Source organism: Balaenoptera musculus, chromosome 14, assembly GCF_009873245.2.
Source record: "Balaenoptera musculus isolate JJ_BM4_2016_0621 chromosome 14, mBalMus1.pri.v3, whole genome shotgun sequence".
NCBI classification, from domain to species: domain Eukaryota; kingdom Metazoa; phylum Chordata; class Mammalia; order Artiodactyla; family Balaenopteridae; genus Balaenoptera; species Balaenoptera musculus.
This window is the reverse complement of record NC_045798.1, coordinates 10,689,623-10,710,912: the sequence shown is the minus strand read 5'-3', so window position 1 is coordinate 10,710,912 and position 21,290 is coordinate 10,689,623. Positions and strand designations below refer to the sequence as shown.

The 21,290-nt window shown below is 48.6% G+C and overlaps 1 protein-coding gene across 1 annotated transcript in view; it reads left to right on the top strand.

Moving 5' to 3' along the window:
• The window catches only part of SRRM4 (serine/arginine repetitive matrix 4), a 168,600-nt gene that overhangs the window by 133,562 nt on the left and 13,748 nt on the right, over positions 1-21,290 (top strand). The window contains exons 7-10 of the mRNA XM_036823864.1: positions 1,464-1,562; positions 4,502-4,658; positions 17,526-17,830; positions 20,919-21,122. Coding sequence (XP_036679759.1) covers positions 1,464-1,562; positions 4,502-4,658; positions 17,526-17,830; positions 20,919-21,122 — 765 coding nt within the window. The remainder of the gene's footprint in view (positions 1-1,463; positions 1,563-4,501; positions 4,659-17,525; positions 17,831-20,918; positions 21,123-21,290) is intronic.

The window sequence follows — 21,290 nt, the reverse complement described above, 5'->3', positions numbered from 1 at the left end:
CCCATCACCATCATCCCCATCACCATCACCATCATCACCATCACCATCATCACCATCACCATCATCACCATCATCACCATCACCACCATCCCCATCACCATCATCACCATCATCCCCATCATCACCATCACCATCCCCATCATCCCCATCACCATCATCACCATCATCCCCATCATCACCATCACCATCACCATCATCCCCATCACCATCATCCCCATCACCATCATCCCCATCACCATCACCATCATCACCATCACCACCATCCCCATCACCATCATCACCATCACCACCATCACCATCACCATCAACATCATCACCATCACCATCATCACCATCACCGTCACCACCATCAGGGCATCATAAAATGTGGGAAATGTGTGAGCCAGAATACAAGCACCTCGGGGTTGCTTGAGCCTTTCAAACAAGGGCTCTAGATGCCAGGCAAGGAGGCTGGAGAGCTAGGCAGAGGCTGGCTCCTGAAGGTGCTTGGGGTTCAAGGTCAGAGCTTGGACTTGACATGAGGACAATGGGAGGGCTTTAAACAGGGAAGGGATATGGTCTGATGATCACATTACCAGAATCCCTGAGTCTTTTGTTGGGATAACCAAGCTACCTCACAATAGAATCATCTCTAACTTCCACTGGCTTCCTGACTTGGCCCAAACTATTGACATTCCTTGTACATCCTCAGTGACCACTGCCACTGCTACTGCTACTTCTGAGTTATCATTATTATTTAGAGAAAGCTGAAGTAACCTGTTATAACACCAGTTTTAGTGGCAGTGGTAGTGTAATTTTTGTTGTCGATGATGTTTGTAACTCCCTCTGCGAGTGGGCTTTTGACTCCATGCTAAGAATCCAGACTTACCTTTCCAGGGCTGAGGTTACAGATTGGCAGCCCAAAGGCCTAATGGATTCTGCAAATGTGTTTTGATAGCCCCAAACTGTGTCTTTTTTAAAAAATGAGCTTCCATTTAAAATAGGAATAATTTACATAAAAATCTCAACTTCTACATTCACTTGAAAAATTAGAAGATACAGCACCACGGCACTATTCTGGAGACAAAACACTTTCTTTAACCCATGCCCTTCGGTTGATATTTTCTGAGTGCCTGACTGATTCACACATTACCGTATCTGACTGGTTCGTGAAACCATCTGAAATCGAGACTCCTGCCTCAGGCGAGGGAGAGGTGATGTGTGCAGGTGACGATTCTGCTCCCAGCAGAGCCCTGGGGGGCAGGCCGTCTCCCCCAGACGACCCCTTTCTGCTCTCTTGTGTTAGGGACGGCCGGTTACACAGGCGGGAGGCAGGGGTGACGCAAGGGGCCGGTCGGGGGAGATGCATGACCTTGGGAGAGACAGTGACTCGGGTGCAAGAGAAAGACGTGTGTCACAAGGTCAAAAACTCTCTGTCTCTCTCTCCTCTGATTGGTTCCTTCTCACCCTCCACCCGCCCCAAGATCGCGAAGCCGGCCCCGAAAGTCTCACCGCCACCGTCATCACCACTGCCCCTCGCGGTCCCAGAGTTCGGAGTCCCGCTCCTCAAGCTGTGACAGCAGGTAACCCCCTCCCTGAGGCACCTCCTCACCCCGGCATCTGCCCAGAGCCTGTCTGAGACGCGGTCACCGTCAGCTCTGCCTCCCACTGTCACTGTTGGGGAGGCCGCTTTCCCAGCAGAGGGGCGCCCCCGCCTCGCACTCAGGCTGTCTGCGCTTCCCTGTAGAGAAGGGGCTGCAGACAAACGGACCCGCTGCCTCCACCTACAGGACTTGCTAACACCGTGCTTCCGTGTCCAGGTGCTGAGCACTCTTCCTGATCCGCTGTGTGATCCCCTCTACAACCCTACGAAGGAGGCACTATTGTCATCCCCATTTTAGAGATGAGGAAACTGAGGCACAGAGAGGTTAAGGAACTTGCCAGGCACTTAGCTACTAAGTGACAGAGCTTAGGACTGAACTGGGGCATCTGGCTCTGCACTTGACTGTCTCTCACTAAGGGTTGTTCTAAGCACAGAGAAGCTAAGTGACCTATGAACGGCCACACAGCACAAGGTACCTAGCTCTGAGGCCCTTCCGAGTCTGGTTTCTCCTAACCTGGAACCTCTTTACGCTGACACATCGGCTGCCCCGGCCTGAGAAGAGGAAGCGGTTCTTGTGGGTAAGGAGAACAAGAAGAGGGAGGGGGCTTCGCTGATGCTGGCGTTTGACATTGTTGAGACCAATGGGAACATCAAGGGCCCACTGATGGTACCAGGCCAGCTTCCAGATGTGAGAGGCGCCTTTATTCTTTCTTAAGTGCTTCTCACACTTGGCTACGTGGCCATGTCACTTGGGAAGGTTTAAAAATCTCACTATCCCGGTCCCACTGCATCCCAGTTAAGTCAGAACGTCTAGAGGAAGGAGGAGGAGAAATATTTACCTAAATTCTACTCTGAACCAGGCGCTGTGCTGCCACTGCAAATACATTCTCTCTGTTAATCATCCCAATCACACCATGAGCTAGACCAGAGCTTCTCCACTTTGGCTGCACTGTGGTCGCTTTGGAAGTTTTTAAAAATACCAGTGCCTGGATCCCAGCTCCACACATTCTGATCTAATCCAGATGAGGTAGGTCCAGGGCAGCAAGATTTTTAAATCTCCCAGGTGATGTGAACGTGGAGCCAGGTGTAAAAGCATTCGAAAGGAGAAAGCAGCCCCTGACATCGAGTACTATAGCCTTGGCGTTCCCACTGGACAGCAACAGTTTCAGAGGACATCACCATCACACAAGGCTGCCCCGTGACCCTGAGTGATCCAGGCAAAAACAAGACCCTTCTGCAATCAGGTCCGAGCCCGGACAAAACAGGAACTTTGTCCAAAACCCAAAAGTAACCCAGCATCTCTCCATCCTGGCATGTGTGAGCGACTGCTGCTTCTTTACCAGTTATAGCCTTGACCTCAGTCTAGTCTCCCCTCTCTCTAGGTAAGACTGATGAAGACACCCAATCAGAGAATTACCTCCGCTTTCTGACACATCCAGTCCGGGTCAGAGCGCCAGCTCCTTGCGTGCTCCCCAGAGGCCCCGACCATATGCTCATAATAGGTTCTTGCTAACACCCTCGGACGGAGACGTCCTCCACTTCCCCGTGATGTGCATTCTCTGCCACTGCAGGGAGCAGTGACCACGCTCGTTCAAGTACAGGGTACCCCCGGTGGCCTTTATCTGGAGGGTGTTGACACACTGAGCTCAACTGCATTACAGACATTTACAGCTGAGAAACCTGCGTGTTGGTGGGCAAAGGGGTCCGAGCAAGGTCGCGGTGACGGGCAGAGCTGGCACCAAGACCCAGGTCTGTGTGACTCAGCCTGAGCCCTTCACCTCCAGCCCAGGCCTGGGCTGCAGGGCGGTGCAGGGCCTGCTTGCTGACTCTCGGCGCACCCCACTCTACCTTCTCCGAGGCTTACCTCTTCGGGAAAGGGCTCACATCGCAGCCCCGGCCCCAGCCCTCCTTCTGCTGTCACATCTCCCGCTGCTGTTGCCGCCCGAGCTCCCCAGTGCCTGTTGGGCTGAGAGACACTACAGCATGGGTGGGAGCAACCTGAGAGCTGGCCCTTGGGCCACACACTCAGTAGAAAAGTGACCTGGAGGCCCCAGAGCAGAGAGGGACACTCCAGCGCAAGAACCAGAGGCATTGGTTCCCACGGGGACCCTCGTTCCACCACTTACAAGCTGTGTGACCTCAGGCAGGTCCCTAAACATCTCTGAGCCTCAGCTCTCTCATCTGAAAATAAGAAAGTAATATCTGCCCTGTGTATGTCTTCAAGTTGTAGAGGGGACTGTGAAAGCACCTGAAGAGGGGCTCACAAGTGCCGTGCAAATCCATAAGGTGTTATTTGTATCACTACTGTGACTCAGAGCTAACAGGTATGCAGAGTCCAAACACACCCTTTCTAAGGAGTCAGAGATTCCTTTGGTTTCCACTGCAGACAGGCAGCCAGATCTAGATGTGACAAGCTTGCAGAAGGCATCTTGGTCGTTTTTGTCAGATATATTTTTTTTAAGTTTTGGGTGACAGTCAATAAGATGCCTCTATTTCACAGATGGTAAAGTCACATACACAAAGACACACAGATACAAGCAGTTACATTTATAGACAAACACATGAAAACACAGATGGACACACACCCAGACGTACACACAGTCACAGACACAGGCAAGCAGACAGACAATCACACAGGCACACAAAGGACAGTAAACTGAATCAAGATAGGGACCCTTCTGTCTTCACAGCTGCATCCCCAGCCCCCAAAGCAGTGCCAGGTACATGAATAAACATTTGTCAAGTGAACAAATGAGAGAATGAATGAATGGGTGGGTGGGTGGGTGGATGGATGCACACGTAACTCATACAGACACACCCAAACATGCTCTGTTGTCCTCACATCCTACTGGTCCTTCAGTCACCTCTCTGCCATGCTCCCCATCAAAAGACCCTCAGGTTTCTCTCTCCCGCACCCAGGCACCGTGGCCAGTCCCCCGAGGAAGGGCGGAAGTCCCGCCGAAGGCACTCTCGCCGCTGCTCCAAGACCTTCTGCAAGGCCAGCCCTGAGGCCCGGTCCAGCCCCCCGCCCAGCCAGCCCCTCCAGATGCTCAGCTTCCTGTCGGCCAGGGGTGTAGTAAGTATTCCACACAGCCTCCTCTGCCAGTCTTGGCCGTGACACTTGGAGGGGGTGGAGGCACAAGTTCAGGGCAGTGTATGACACATTTTAATTTAGTTTCGGGCAAATATCCAGCTGGTTTCAGACCTCCTTATTGATTAACCAGATGGTCATTCACCAGCCTTTGGCAGCACTCGGCTTGGCGGCTTGGGAAGTGGGGCTTGGGGGGACAGGAAAAACCTGAAGCCCCCCGGCTCTTTAGCAGGGGAACTTCGAAAGTACATATTGGCCTCCAGAGTGACATCTGCAGGAAAGCATGTATGAGACACCACAGGAGGTTTCTTTGGGGAAGAAGGAAAAGAGGGGGTCTTTGAGGCAACAGAGGTACTGCAGCTTTGCGGTGAAGTCTGCATCTTTGACAGCTAGTCTGCAGCACTGACGAGCAGCTGGGGTTTGATTTCACCTGGGTAAACTCGGCCTTGAACGTATACGAGAATTTTCCTCCAAGGAGCTGATAGCACTCGGCCTCTCGTGTCCACACAAGGTCTCAGGGAGTTGAGGACGCAGCTGCCCTCACTAGTCCCTTCCACAGGTGGGACAGAAAAGCCAATGCTCAGAAAGGTTAAGGTCTGGAGTGAAGCCACTGAGTAAAGCAAGAGCGAATCCAGTCGAGAAACCGGGCCTTGAATGGGATCACGCAACAGTCCCTCAGGTCAAGAAGGAGGGCTGGAATGCAACTTCAGACAGTTCGATGCCAGGAAGTTTCCTGAGCAAGGGGTTTGGAGTTGGGCCTGAACTCAACTTCCTAGCTGTGTGGCTTTGAGAAAGTCACTTAACCTCTTTGAAACTCAGTTTTCTCATTGGTAAATTTGAAATAATATCACTTCCATGTGGGATTGTTGGGGATATCCAATAACAGAAATTATGTGAAGGCCTTTTGTAGACTCTAAAGGGACAGACACACAAATAGGAGGAGATTCAACACAGACGTACCCTATGCTTTCAGCTAACACCTGGGAAGGGACCTGTCTCCTCTAGCTAGGTGTAAATCTGAAAATTTCAGAGAGCTGCTCCCTTAGAAAGGATGAGGTGGAAGTAAGGAATAGCTCAGGGGTTCTCGCTGAGAGGTCAAGGAAGAGAAGGTGATGATAAACACTGGTTGGGTCTGGTTGACACAATAGTTATATCTCCAGTGCATTCTGGGAAACCCTTCTTTACCAGTAAAGGCACCATGTATCACCAAGGTCTACTTTTGCCCAAATCTTCTACCTAGCTGGAACCATCCACAACTCACCTCAGGCCCTTCCTTTGTAGAGATACCTGTAGTTGCTCAGTATTTGCAGATGGTAAATGCTCACCTGCATTATCCCCTCCATGAATGTCCTATGAAAGGTCTTCCCAGTAAGGCAGAGAGTCTGGAGGCCAGGGGGCAAGTCTTGGCTTGGCAGGACAAATCCTTTTACCCCTCCCAGCTTCAGCTTCCTCACCTGGAAAATGAGCATGATTATCCCATTTGTGTCCCAAAGGAATTGTTGCAAAGGTAGAAATAAATTTAAAATACAAGCAATAAGAGGTGGAAGAATGGTTTTAAGTTGGTAAAATCCACCCAGTCTCCCTGGTCATGGTATTTATGGCAGCCCATTCAGTGGCCCTAACTGACCCTCATTAAAAAGTGCCATTGGGAGCAACTGGCTTGTGTTCTCTCACCTGGGATGGTTTCCTAACCAGTCAGGTCCAAGGTGTTGCAAAAAGCCGAGTGTTGACTCCCCCCCACCCCAAAATTGTGGTCCTCCCACACCAGTGAATGAGGTACCAGATTGGCTATTGGTTCTTAGGGCCCAGCCGCTATTAGAAGAGCAGAAAGCTCATCCGTACCTAGAAGTTAGAGGCCTTAAGAGCTCACCTAACCCAATACCCTGATTCCAAAAAGAGAACCGGGACTCACAGGAGAGAAATGAATTCCATGGGCTATGGCAAGTCGGAGTTGTTAAAAACATGGGACTATGATTATGTGGTCAAATCCTGGCTGCAAGCTGGGGATAGTTACCTAAACCTTTTTGAGCTGCAGTTTCCTCATCTGTTAAAAAAAATGCAGATAATAAACCTCTTCTTCAAAAGCCTTGTTTTGGGGACAAAAGCAGAGTAATTTTGTAAATAGTCGAGCCCAGTGCTCGGCACAGGGGCAAAAGTCAGCAAATAGTAGCAGGTGTTGTGATGAAAACATTCCAGATGCTGGCTCTGTATTTTCCAACTGTGGAATCTTGAGCAAGTTCCATAAACTCTCTGTGCCTCAGTTTTCTCCAAATCTGCAAAATGAGGATAATAGTAAGACCTACCTCATAAGAGGAATGTTGTGAGGATGCAATGACTCAATGTGAGTAAGACTTTCAGACTAACAGGCGAGTGGTAGGTGCTAGGTTGCTGGCGGTGGATAGAAGCAGCAGCAGTATTAACAATGGAAATAGTAATGGTAGTAGCAACAATAGTAGCAGCGCTGGTAATAGTAGTGGAGTAGTAATAGTAGAATGGTTCCAGGCCCAGGCTAGTCTGTGGATGAGTTGAGACCACAGCTAGAACCCCTGCTTCCCCTGCTTTCAGTTTCCTCCCATCCTCAATGGCAGCTGCAGCCCAAATGGCTAGCCGCACCCTGCTCATGGCTGCCTGACTCCTGGGGCGTCAGACGCCCCCCAGGTCTGGTCCTCCGAGTGCTCTCCATGCTGGGCTCTTTCTCATCCTCTCTCCTGCACAGGCAGGGATGGAAGAGGATACCAGGTTGGACCAAAGGTTTTCCAAGAGTCCTGGCCCCAAGATTTTTTTGAGCTCTCTGCTGAAGAGAACAGCACAGTCATGGTCACTGAGTCACCCATTCCATCACTTGTTCAAATCTACCAGGTACCTACTAAGCATCTATAAAGGGTCAGCTCTGATGTGGCTCTCAGGATCCAGTGAATAAGAAACAGCCTGTGCTTTCTTAAAAGGAAGACAGACAAGGTACAAACTGTAAAAGACAATGCACAACAGTGAATGCTGAGATGGGACAGGAGGTAGGCAGGCAGGGAAGGGAATTGGGGTTAGGGTTAGGTTAGGGCAGAGGAGGTGACAACTGAGAAACTAGCCAGTGGAAGCAGGAAACGAAGGCTGGAGTCAGGATGGAGAAAGAATTCCAGGGCAGGAGATGGGGTTCTGGGGGTTCTGGAGGTGAACAGGAGCCCAAGCGTGAGGGGTCTCCTATGCCATGGTTCCTGCCACACTCCATGGTGGGCATCCCATATGCAGAGCTCTTTGAAAATCAGGGACGGGCACATTACGTCAAGGGGGCCTGTTTGCATACATGAATATGCAGAAGTGGGTTGTATCTTGTTAAAATCCTAGCTGGTGAGCTAAAGATAACCTGAAGCCCTCTTTCTTGGTCAGAGCCCAATTCCAAATGGAGGGTCCCAAGGAGTGAATCCTTCATGGCCTCATTCATTCCTTATCTACACTCAGTCAACTCTGTTCAAGGTGTTAAGGAGACAGAGAGATGAATAAACAGGCTTCCTGAATCCCAGAGCTCACCATCTAGCCGTCAACAGAAGGCTGCAATACAGTAGGATACGCGTTGTCGTTAGGGCTGAGACTGAGTCGGTGAGCACTAGTACTCCTCCATTGTTCAAATATTCAAATACTTGCACACCAGTTGATAAATAGACCCTGTCACCACCCACCCCCCGGTCAACAAAGCCATCCCTTCCCTCCTCTGGTACCTTCTGGACCTTCTCACAGTCCAGCAGCTAAACAGTGATACCTGGCAGCCCTTCAGTGCCAAGACCAGCTACCTTCAGATGGGGCAGTACCCACACTCAACCAGTTGTTGAATATTTTGAATATCACCCCTGGAGGTGACGGAAGCAAGTACAATATGTAGGAGGACCACAGAGGAAGGACCAATGTCTAAGAGATCTTGGCGTCTGAGAGGACTTTACAAATAAAGGAACATGTGAGCTGGGCTTTGAAGGATGAGTAGGAGTTCAACCAATTGAGATGGCTATATACCACTGTGTGCCAGGCACTGTCACATACTTTACACAGTTGTTTTGGTTTTTTTTTCTCCTTTGATTCACAAAACAGTTCTTTGAGGTAGGTGCCATCATTATCACCATTTTTCAGATGGGAAAACTGAGGCTCAGAGAGGTGAAGTGACTTAGGTAGGTAGCCCAATAAGTAGGAAGGGGAGCTGGTTTGAATCATGGCTTGTATCTCAGAAGCTTACTCTGATAGCCAGAGGACCTATTGGATGACAGAGAGGTTGGTGGCTCCAAGGTTTGGCCATGCCCTGTCCTGTAGCAGGGGGTCCTCTGTGAGGTCTATCCTAACTGGAGGGGGAATCTAAAGGGGGCTGATCAAGACTGAAATTAGACCCAGGAGAGGGCAGTCTTCTCCTTTCTCCTCCTTCTGCCTCTACTGAGCCAACAGCTGCCACATAACCCTTGCCAACAAAAACCTGCACAGATACGGCGCAAAAAAAAAAAAAAAGGCAAAACTTGGGCTCCGTAAAAGAGGACCTCATGAAATTTGTCAACAGGAGGAAGCAGGAGGCGACAGTGATGAAGACAGGAGCTTTAAAGCAGATTCGGATACTCCAGAGTTCTTGATTTCATCTCCCTATGAGACTGGGTAACAGCCATAACTCATGCTTCTTGAGCACCTACTATGTGCGAGGTGCTAGGCTGAATTCTTTACATGTGTCATCTCATGCGTTTCTTATAATAGCCTTTCAGGGGATATTCCGCTAGTATCCTCATTTTACAATGAGGAAACTACAGCCTAGAAAACTTAAGTAAAAGGCAACTGTTAAATGGAGAAGTTAGGATTCCAACCCAGAAAGTCTACCCTCAGAGTCCAAGTGCTTAATTACTTGACTTCCCTTGTGTCATTTCACTTCGCTGGGCCTCTGTGTCCTCATCTGTACCTTTAACTAATAAGCATACATACTGCACAGAGTGGCTGTGAGGGTGGAGTGAGATAAGGTATCCATTCATTTATAAGATATGCATTAAGCACCTACTATGTGCCAGACACTGGGTGAATAGCAGTGAATAAGACAGAGAAGATTTCTGCCCTCATGCAGCTTCTGTTCTATGAGCAAAACTTAGCCCGATGCTTGGGACATAACACTCAATATACAGTAGTTGCTAGTGTTATGATTTGTCGTCATAATGGCTGAATTAAACTTGCTCCCAGTAAAAGCAGACGTGATGTTTCTGAAGTATCTCTGGCCTCAAAAAGCTTAATCATATCCAAGATCTCAGGTGAACGTCAGAACAACTCTAGGAGAATGGCAGGCTATGCCTCCTATTTTGCAGACAGGGGAAGTGAGGCTGAGGGAGCGTGTATGGAGGGTCCAGCCTTCCCGCCTCTGACCCAGGTTGTCACGTACATCCTGCAAAAGTGAGCTCTTGCTCAGACTAGGAGACTCACTAGTCCAGTGCCATTTGTTGTAGTTTAGAGAACAAAGGGACTAAAATGCGGAAGAAGGGGGCCATGAGACTCAGGCATTTGTGGGACAGTTGTCCTTTTTAAATGGAAAATGGAATAGCATTGTCAACTTTTACTTTTGCCAAGCAAGGACAGAAAAAAGAAAACCACCATTTTCTATAGTGAAAGGGACATTTACCATCTGAAGAGGAAGAATAGACATGGCCTCAGAAGAAAGGATGAGACTTTAAATCAAATGCATTTCGTTGGATGAAAAACTCATTCCATTGAACTTTTTTTTTCTCATTTCAATTTGGACTGGTGAAAATTTTGCCTGACTGGATCCATGTAGAAATTTTCAAGAAGAGGTGGGCTGAGGGCCATCAAAAGGGGCTTCTGAGAAATGATGAGGTTGAAGCTGCTGGTCCCCTTCAGCTTCCTGATGGAGGGAAGGAGAGACATCCGGCCCCAGGCCCAAGGTCAACGTCAGTGCACAGCCCTGTGGGACCACCCCAGCCCTAAAGGACTTTGTCATCTTCCCAACATCCTCAGCAGATCCCTGTCTTTCTCCATTCCTCCCCCTCTCTAATGAACTCCTAACAGGTCAATGAATCCAGTCTTCTGATGTCTTCGTAATTAATGTGCAGAGGAAGATGAACAACAGTGAGGAAAATAAACTTAATGTCTTTGTGAAACAAAAGGTTTAAAAAAAAAAAAAAAAAAAAGGAATAACCAGAACCCTCTAGCTAAAAGCTCTGCCATGCAGCTCTACATTCACATGAGAATTTCCAGTCCCCCATATGGCAGGGAGGGAAAAAAAATTTATAGCCATCTCTCTCCATGGAGCCATTTGAAGCTCAGTAAATGGACTTGTTCAGTTTAATTGGAATTCTCTTCTTGATTGTATTTTTGTAACCTATTAGGCTGTGCTGCCTCTTGATCTCGGAATTCAGCCGAAATTAAATTTTGAAGTGTAAGTGAGAGGTTGCCTTTTTCCCCCATTCTTGATTAAATAATGATTTGAAGCAAAAACAATAAATAACAGTGCTGGCTTCCCTGGAGGGCTGAGAGAAACTCCCAGTGAAACACCAGGAGCTGGAGTTCATGGTGGGGGGATTTAATTACTTATTAGAAAAACCCAAATGTTGACACGGAGTATATTAAGGAAAAAGGAGAATAGGCAAGCTTATGAGTTCAAAAGAAAAAAACAAAAACAAAAAACTGGAGCTTCACATTGGCGGGGGCTAAGAGAATAAAGGGAACGTATTCGTTTGTTTTCTCCCAGTGGCCATGAGTTTGTGAAAAACAGTTTGTCCTTAAAAAAATCTGAGATTGGCAATCCTGACCCAGAAGGGAAAAGCTTGTAATAGCTCTGGGGTCTGGATATGGCTTCATGACTCTGTCTTCTGGTTCCTTTCATTGATAAAGTCCAAGAGGGTTTGAAAGGGCAGAGATGGGGAAGATGGAAGGGAGAGATGAAACATAGAGGATGCACTGTGTTTGTGCTGCTTTCAGATAGATCCGGGTAGCAGCGAACACTTAGAACAGAGGGTCACAAACTTAGCTGTCTCAAGGGCCAGGCAGCTAATAGATATAAGCAACAGGGAGCCCATAAGGCCTGGGGTCAGGAGAGCTTGTGCCCCGTCCAAAAGGGGCAGCTGCAATTCCTCACAAGCCAATTATCACCAAGCAGGAATGTCGACTCAATCTTGCCAGATCCTCTTATTTTTCAGCATGAACTAGAAATGGGCTGTTATGTGAATCTGCCCCATTCTACAATGTTGAGAGTTCATTCAAATTTATTGTCGAACATAAATTTGTTTAGCTGATAAGTGGGCTAAAGAAAGCATATCTGAAACAAAGTATAACTTGGCCCGTCAGTTTTCCAGTGGTGGTTTGGGGTGTTGAGACAGATGCTGTCCGTTTATATCCCCTCCGCGTCCCCGCTTCACACACTGCCAGCTTCCAGCTTCCAGGTAATGTTCTCTGGCTGCCAAAGACCACTTTGTTTGACTGGGTGGCAGTTTGGACCTACTAGAGAATTGACACCCTTTGGGTGCAGCCTTTAACCCATGAGTGGCAGGGAATTGGTGTATAAATATCACAGCTCCCTCCTTGGTTGGGATTAACTCTGGAGCTGTCTCTGCCTTGGCTCCCAGGGTGTCCTCCAGGAGCCCTCTGTGACAGCTGGCTCGTTCTCTCCCCTGCTCATTGCCCCCACTCTCCTACTGAGGTTCCTTGCCCTCAAAGAAACTGCCAGCACTCAAATTCCTATCTCAATTTCTAGGAGAACCATATGAAGACAGGTGTATTTCACTTGGTGATTAAGCAAATCTTACAGGGGCTGAATTTTTGTGCCAAGCCCCAAAAGTAGGCCTTTGTGAAGACATAAAAAGAAGGGCAAGTCTGGGATGGAGGAAGGGGTCAGAGTGGATCACAGAAGAGACCCCTGGTATGAGGGTCCCAGGTCTTAAACAGGGGTCCCGGGTACCATGAGGGCATTGCTCCTGGACAAAAGTGGGTCTAGGATGACTCCTCCCAGCCGGCCTCTTGAGGACCGTTGTGCAGCTAAGCTGGGGATACAGGGGCAGAGAGCAGTTATGTGCATAGAAGAGAAATTTCCAGCAGATGAAGAAGAGCTCGTTAAAGACGACTTGTGAGTGGCCTGTTATCTAAATGAGACAGGGAGGAGCACGGGGGAGCCATCCTATCATGTCAGCGGCCAGTGGGCAACAGTCCGCATCCTCCGTGGCGGAGTGGGAGTGAACATCTGGCGAGGAAGGAGACACTTAGAGACGGGAGGCGAGCGCACAGAGGCCTCTGTCGTCTGCCTGTCATAAAGTCCTTGACTTATGAAGGTCTCCCCTGCATTATCACGGCATCACTCGCACACGCGCACACACGCCCGCACGCTCACACACACCCCACAGTCTGCCTTTGGCCCCCCTCCGTTGTGTCCAGCTCTCCATGAATGGAGAGCTCTGGAGAAGGAGGAATCTGAGGCTAAGAGGCCATTAAACGATCCAGACATCCCTACTGAGTTTATGAAAATGTTTCTATCACCTGGAAACAGAGATCGAGCCCATCAGGACTGGTAAAGACAAAACCAAATAGAGTTCAGCTGAAGGAAGCAGGAATGAAAGTCTTCGGGCCACCACCCCTTCCCGCGGCCCTCAAAGTAATCCTTAAAGCAGGTCAAATAGGGGGAGAAGATTTGCGTCTCCAGCACGACCTGCTAGGCGTGTCATGTTATGCTGGTTGTGCCCTGTCCAAGGGTGACTGGCCTTGGAGTTAAACCCCACCGACCCTCCATTTGTCGAGCCAGCTGTGAAAACCGATGTGGGGCTGCTTCAGTCCAGAGAAAGGTGTATCTTTTTTCTAACTTGTCTGGCCAGAGTGGGGCACCATTTTCGAGTTCCTGACCCAGGGGGAGCATCGTTCTAGCACCCGAGCAAAGTCACTGCACGGGCCAGCAGCCCTGTTGCGTGCAAGAGGCCAGACCCAGTTCATCTTTTAACCCGACCTCCCGGAATAGTAGAAGGTGGAAAAGGAAGTAAGGAGACCCAACACCGCTTGTCTCATCTGGAAGGCTCCTCGGGTCAGGAACTTCTCACCTTAGCCTGGAACTTATGCTGTTGAGCATGTGTAGGCTGGACTCCTGTGTGCTTTCTCTGAGGGTCCTAGGTCTGAGGAGGGCCAGGAGGAAGAGCGGAGGGCATTCCTTCTCTTTGCCACTGGCCTGGACCTAAAACTTGATTCTAGAGGTTGTCTCTGGCTCACACGCCCAGCCCTGAGCTGGTCTCAAGACCCCAACTTTCAACCCATCCAGATGGAGACAGGAGGTAAAACAAGCAATTACTGCCCCCTCACCTCAGTAAGAGTGCTGTGGCAGACAGAAGCCACTCATTTTTGAATGAGTGAATGAATGAAAGAGTGAACGTTAGAATGAATGAAGTAGAGAGTTTTGTGCTGTCCTGGCCTGGAGCTCTGAGAAAGCTTTCAAGAGGAGGTGATACGTAAACTGGAAGATGAATAAATTTAGCCATGTGAAGTGAGGAAGAGGGGAACAGTGTTCTAGGCGGAGGAAGTGGCATAGGCAAATGGCCTGGGGTTGGGAGAGCAAGATGTGGTGGTAGAACCAAGAAAACTTTCTAATCGATTGGCCGAAGATCGTGGGGGCCAGAGTCACGGGTGGGTGTATGGAAGAGATGAGGTTTGTGAAGGACACAGGGTTGAGCTGTAAAGTGTCAACACTGTCACGCATGTCACAGAATTTAGATTCATCCAAAGAAATGGGACTTTTAAACAAGCAGGAGAGGTTGATATTTTCAAGCACCAGGGTCAACCCAATGAGGACATTCCAGTAGCACATTTATCTCTGTTTTCTGTGATGATGGGAGAGCATGATGCCTTCGAGAGTTCTCAGTTCTGATCACACAAGTTGCACGTGGATAGTGGTCGTGGTCAGGTAGCGACACTCTGAAAGTGTCCCTGTGAGCTCAGGATGTGGGGTTGAGAATGTGAAAAAGGCAAAGTCCCCTTCTCTATCCACTAGCCCCGAGGGGCCTTATGTTCAGGAGATCCTTCCCCCTGGGGACTCTTGATGCACCCGGACATATCCTTTGAAATTAGTAGTCAAGGTGGAAACAAGCACCTGGGCAGAGCAAGGTCCGGACTGGATGCCTCCGGGTAGCAAGCCGTAGGGTAATGGAAACCGTTCTATTCATGGTCCAGCCTGGTTCCCTCCAGGAGGGGCGCACCTGAGTCACCTGTGATACACTGGCTACCAAACATTCACTGTCTCTGAGACAAAGATTCCATGAGCCCATCCCCAGACCAAGCCCCAGCCTGAGAGCCCAGGTCCCAGGGTCTAATTGCCTGGCATGATGCTTTGTCATTCCTGACAGAGGTGGTGGAAATACATATGTAGCCACTGAACTCTCAGAGGTGGGAAAGATACGGCATCCAACTTGCAAACTGGAAGACAAAAAGGAGCTGAATGGAAAAAGGGCCTTTACATTAATTTTTAAAGAAGTCTCACACTAGGAAACCCCATTTGGGCAACCTTATTTTGAGATCCCTTGTCCCAGAGCAAAGCTAGCCAGATTGCCAGGCATGTACAGTGGCAGCCACGCTGGGTGGAACTTGGTAAAGCTGGACCATCACCTTGTCTGTGTGCAAAGCCTCCTGGGAGAATCCGCAAAGGAAGTCCCACCTCCCCAGCTCCGGGAGCTGATATCCTGAGCTGGTGGAGTCATCACTGTTATTCTCACAGTTCCATTGTCTCTGTATCTCACCCTCATGACCAACTGCTGAGAAGGCAGAAGTGTTTCCTTAAGAAAGCCCAGAAGTCCCCCTTCTTTAGGCCCAAGGTGCATGGGAGAAACTGGGTGGGAGAAGCAGGCTTTTGATGGTGAGGCCTACACTAATATTTGCAGGGCCTGGGACAAGCATATAGAAGGAGAGCCACACACTATATATGCAAATGTTTATAAATCAAGCCAGCAAACTTAGATGAAATAAGTTCTCCTATCTTGGCAAACATACCTTCGAAATGATCTGGAAAGTCAGATTTGGATTTAGAATCTTGGACCCCTCGGAGTGCCAGGCCACAACATGACAGTGTAGGGAGAATCTGCCCCGAGGCCCTGGCCCCTCCCATTCTCCCCCCATGTCCTTGCACCATCCAACACTGTGATGGACCTCCCACTCAAGCACACGGACACCTAAGCCTGAACATCCAACTTCTGTTCAAATAGCCACACTTGGACCTAGGAATGTGCACACTTGAAGCGTGGTCTACCCCTGGGAGAATAGATCCATGGATGATCCTGCAGAGACCCTGGAAGGGGACTCAGGGGTCATTTAAACAGGGAATTCTGGGATTTCAGGTCCCCAGAGAGTCACTTTGGAGGGAGTGGTTTACAGGTGGTGCCTTCTCAGCCCCACAGATTTCTCACCCCATGGGGATGGTTATCGCTGGAGGAGACCCAGGGCAGAGGTCCATCTTGCCCACATCTAAGCATGGTATTGTTGGGGGACCAGAACCGAACCCACTATGTCATCCCAGCTGTGAGACTGGTCTGAATGTTTAAAGAAAACCATCCATTGTACTTCTAAACACACCATAGCCTTCCCGAGGGCTGGCTCTCCGTTGCCTCCTTTACTCCTTCATCTGTCCTAGATCAGCCCCACACAGGATCCTGGGGACCCCTCCTCATTCCCAGGCACCCCAAGGCAGCCCCTCCCAAAGCCGTTTGTCACAAGCACACCTTCCCTGTTCCCCGCCCCCCATCTTGACACCTTAGATTGATGCGAACTCTAGCCGCCATCTGCATTGTCAGCAAGGGTTTCTTGATCCAACTTGGGCATTAAGGGACTGATGTGGTTAGTGTTGATGGCTTGAGGTCCCCTTACTGAGAAAGCCAACCAGAAGTGATGCTTCACCTGTCAAGAACACTGAAAACCCAAAACCCGAAGTTCAGGGCCAAGTGTGAGGATGTACAGAAAGGTGTGTGTTTTTTCTTGTCATTTGCGACTCTAATGATGGACTCACCTTGCCCGCTCTTCCCTTTCTCTTACACCTTACCTACCTACTAAAGGAGGAGTTCTTGCTTGGTAAGTGGATATAATCCGCAAAGACATGAGAGAATTTATTAGAAGCCACTCGAGCGCCTTAGCTACCTTCTCCAGGGGGAAAAGGACACACGCAAATATCCGTAGAGAGCTTTTTTTTGTTTGTTTTCAGTCAGACAATTTGACTTCCATTTTTTTTTTTTGTCCCCTCTTTCTTTTCCCCTTTAGTTGAAAACTAGTAAAATATCATTTTGTGACCTTGACTTTATATTAAAAGAAAACCTCTCATCTTTATTTCATTTCTTTTCCCCATGTGATATTTGTTTAGGGTTCTATTCGGGCAACTTTTTCTTTAAAAAAAAAAAAAGTCAAATTTGTTGAGGATTTGGTTGTCAAATTTTGGCTTTATCTCCTTTTTTTGTTTTTAAGTTTCAAGATATATTTTTTCAGGCCCATAGCCTCCTTTCTTTCCCCTCACTTTTCTTTATTTTTATTATTGTTTTAGGTTAAGGGTGTTTACACCCCCCCTTCTCTTAAGTTGTTGCTTTTGTTTAATTCATTAGAAATTAAATTTTGTATAATTTCCTTTTTCTTTTGTTTAATCTGGATCGCATGCTTTTTCTCTGCATGATACCTAAATCTTCCAGTTATCCTAGCAGGGGGTAAAAAAAAGATCTCCTTTCTGTGGTATTCTTTCAGGAATTTGTGCTTTTGTTTTTTGGCGTCTCTTCTTTCCTCTCCTCTCTCTCTTTCCTTTCGTTACAGTGCATCATGATGGTAAACATTTCTTGGTTATTTAGACACAGCCCACAGACCCAGCGCTCAGCAGTGTCCAACGGGTGTTTTTGCTTTCAGATCGCTGGGTCGGGGTCTGCTGCTGACCTCTTTACCAAAACAGCCAGCCTGCTCACCACCTACCGAGGACGCTCCCAGGAGTATGACTCAGGCAATGACACCTCCTCGCCACCCTCCATGCAGATCAGCTCGGCCAGGTCTCGGGGTCCGGAGAAGGGGAGCCCCACTGGGGGCCTAAGCAAGAGCCGGGACCCCAACAGCGGCAACACCTCTGATTCAGGGAACTCCTTCACCACCTCCTCACCCCAGAACAAGGGGGCCACTTTGGAGAATCTCTCCCCCACCAGCAGGGGCAGAGAGTCAAGGTCAGTGCACCTGGATGGGAGGAGGGGGTCCTGCCTGAGCTCCACAATCTCAGTCTCTCACCCTAGCACTACACCACACACACAGACTCCAACTCTTTTATTTGAGAGAAGGAGAGAGAGAGAGTAATTGGCATCATTTTTGAAAAAAATATCCAAGGATATCAGCTTCAGATATAGCTGGATCCAGGGTCTCGAAAATATGTCATCAGGAATCTGTCTTTCCTATTACATCTCTCAGTTCTGCTTCCCCCTCTCTTGGCTTTATTTTCAAGCAGATCCTCCCAAAGCATTGGAAAAGGTGCCATCCAGTTAACATTCTATCGGTCTAGCCAGACAATGGAAGGAAAATGCCTCTTTCCCCAGAATTTCAGGAAAATATCAGGGCAAGTGCTCATTGACTCTGCTTGGCCCAGCTTGGGTCATCTGCCCACAGTAGACCAATCACACTGCCCAGGGGCTGCTGTATTCTTGGCTAGAATCTGTCGTATGCCACCATCAGGGCTAATGAGTCTTCCCATGTACACTAAAACTGGGGAATGTCTGGTCCTCTGAAGGAAAGGCAGGGTACTGTTATCAGGAGGAGGGATGGAGGCTGGGCAGGAAAAAACAGATGTCAGTTTACCAATAATCACAGGAGAAAGTCTAACATTTAAAGTCACTGTCATTTTAAAATATACCACAGTATTTACCCAAGCACACTGAAAATTTATGTCCATACAAAAACCTACACATGGATGTTTTTATAGCAGCTTTATTCATGCCCAAATTTGGAAGCAACCAAGATATCCTTCAATAGGTGAATAGATAAATAAACTGTGGTCTGTACACACAGTGGAATACTATTCAGCACTAAAAAGAAACAAGCTACCAAGCAATGAAAAGACAGGGAGGAAAATTAAATCCATGTTAGTAATAGAAAGAAGCCAATCTGAAAAGGCTGCGTATTCTACGATTCCAACTACATGACATTCTGGAGAAGCCAAAGCTATGGAGACAGTAAAAAGATCAGTGGTTACCAGTGGTTAGAGGGTAGAGAGGGATGGATCCGCCTGCCTCGGGACATCCCTGGCCTCAGTTCACACCCAAGCTCGGCTGGGAGCCAGGGCTGGGTCAGAGCAAACGTCAGTGTCTCCAAGAACAGGCAGTGATGTTCCCAGATATCTACTCATATACTTCAGGGCTGTTATGCAGGAAATACTGAGAATAGCAATAACAACAACAAAAACAATAACAATAATAATAACGGCAGCTGTTATTTATGGAGCCCTGAGGTACTATGCCAGGTGCTTTCCATAGATAATCTTCCTAAACTTCTAAAACCTTTATGGGATAGGTTCTGTTATAATTCTTTTTTAGCTGATGGGGAAACTGAAGCTCAGAGCAGTTAGGAAACTCACTTAATAAGGGCCGGCACCAGGATTGAAACACAGATCTGTCTCCAGAACTGGAGTTAAGCCTGAACCGGCATTTAGCAGTTACCTGCTTAACCTGATCTATGTGGACGGCCAAATTAAATAACTTAGACCCAGCCTTTCACTGTGAAATAGAAATGATCTTTAAATCCTTGGCTATTTATGTCATGTCAGCTATGAGCAGAGGGCAGAATGGAAGAGACATCAGCTCTAAATCAGGGGAACCACAGACGGTAAAGGCAGGGGCTGGCAAGGTAGCAGGGACATGGGCTTCAGGGCTGGACAGATCAGGGTTTGAGACTCTGGGTGGCCGTGAGCAAGCAACTCACCCTTCTGGGTCTTCTTTGTAAATAAGGGATAATAATAGTGCCAACTTCCTAGGGTTGTTGGGGGCTAAATGAGATGATGTTGTGAAGCTCCCAGGATGTGCAGAGGCTCAGCCTGTTTATTGCACAGCTATTTACCAATGACCTCGGACATATGTCTCAGGCTGTGTCCTGGTGCTGGGATACAGTGTCCAGAGAGACGTGAGTCCTGTCCCCAGGGAGCTCCATGTCTGGGGGAGGGAGACAACAATTATAAGACCAAGCGAACCATCTAGGGGTGGAGGAGACATTGGGGCTGGGGGCTGTGATAACACATTGGAGGTCACACAACCAGGCTTAAGGGGGTCGAAAGCCTGAACCATGAGTAGGAGTTGTCAAGTGAAGAGGGTTCCAGGCAGTGGGAATGTTCTAAAGCCTGCAGACAAGGAAGGGAATAGGAATATTCCAGGAGGGACAAGGAGTCCATTATGGCTGGAGTCAAGAGAGGAAAGTGCCAGAGCTGAGACTGGAGTATGAGCAGGGGCTGGGTCACGATGAAACCATATTGATGTTATAGGAACTTGACCCTTGGCCCAATCCCAATGAACATGTCCTTACTGAGAACCAGCAGGAACCCAGCATGGCTCTAGGCAAGGTGAGAATATGACAGGACCCTGTCCTTTGGGTGAATTTGAACAAGCCTCCACCCTTCTTTGGGTCTCCATTCCCCCATCTGCAAAATGGGCTACGCCAGTTTCCCAACTTAAACCAACTACATGTCACTTTCTTGAGTCGTTCCATATCCAGGTACTACTGTTACTCTTATTTACTTTAATAAACTCACTTTTTAATATAAGGAAACTTGTAGTACTATCTTAAATAGAAAATTTATATCACCTGTCCTAAATAGAAGGCACCTGTGAAAATACATAGGATTCAGACAATGTGTTTAATTCTGGTTAGTTACAGTTGCCTGCCCAAGGTTCTGCGTCTCAGGCCTGCTCTCTCTCTCTCTCTTTGGGAGATTGCAAGCATTAAAGAGACAGTAAAAGCCCACTAGTACCCAACCCGGGCGTTCTCATTAATATAATCAGAGGGGCTGAAAAAGAGTGGAGAGGGACGAAACCTTCCAGCATGTGATTTGATCATACCCATCATGCACCCTGTGCTACGTGTCCTACTCTGTCTCTGCTCCACGAACATCCGTGGTCCGGGAAGTCTCTCCAGAGGTAGTAAGATGGGGAAAGGTGGATGGGGTGGGGGGGTTTCTGAGAGCACCACAGCCGAGGCAAAGTAAGGAGGTGAGTATCAGCTCAAGATGCCCTGGACCAGCGGGCAGGCCAGTGCTAACAGCCATTCTCCCCTCTGCAGAGGATTCCAGTCGCCATGTCTGGAATGCACCGAGGTGAAGAAGTCCAGTTTGGTCCCATCCGCAGCCCGGAGCTCCCCCATGCGAGGGTGCTCCCGCAGCTCCTCCTGTGCCAGCACCCACCCCTCCAGCCACTCGTCCCGATCCCCAAACCCCAGGGCCTCCCCCAGGTACACCAGGAGCCGATCCACCTCCTCTGGGAAAAGGTGAGTGCAATTTTGACCTTGGCTCTGCAGCTAGTTAAGGTAACTGGAGATGTCGCTTGACCACCAAGGGACAGGAGTGGAACAGATTTGAGTTTGAATGCCCATTCTATCTATTACTCACTGGTGGCCTTGGTTGTCAGTTAACCTGTCTGAGCCTTAGTTTCCTCC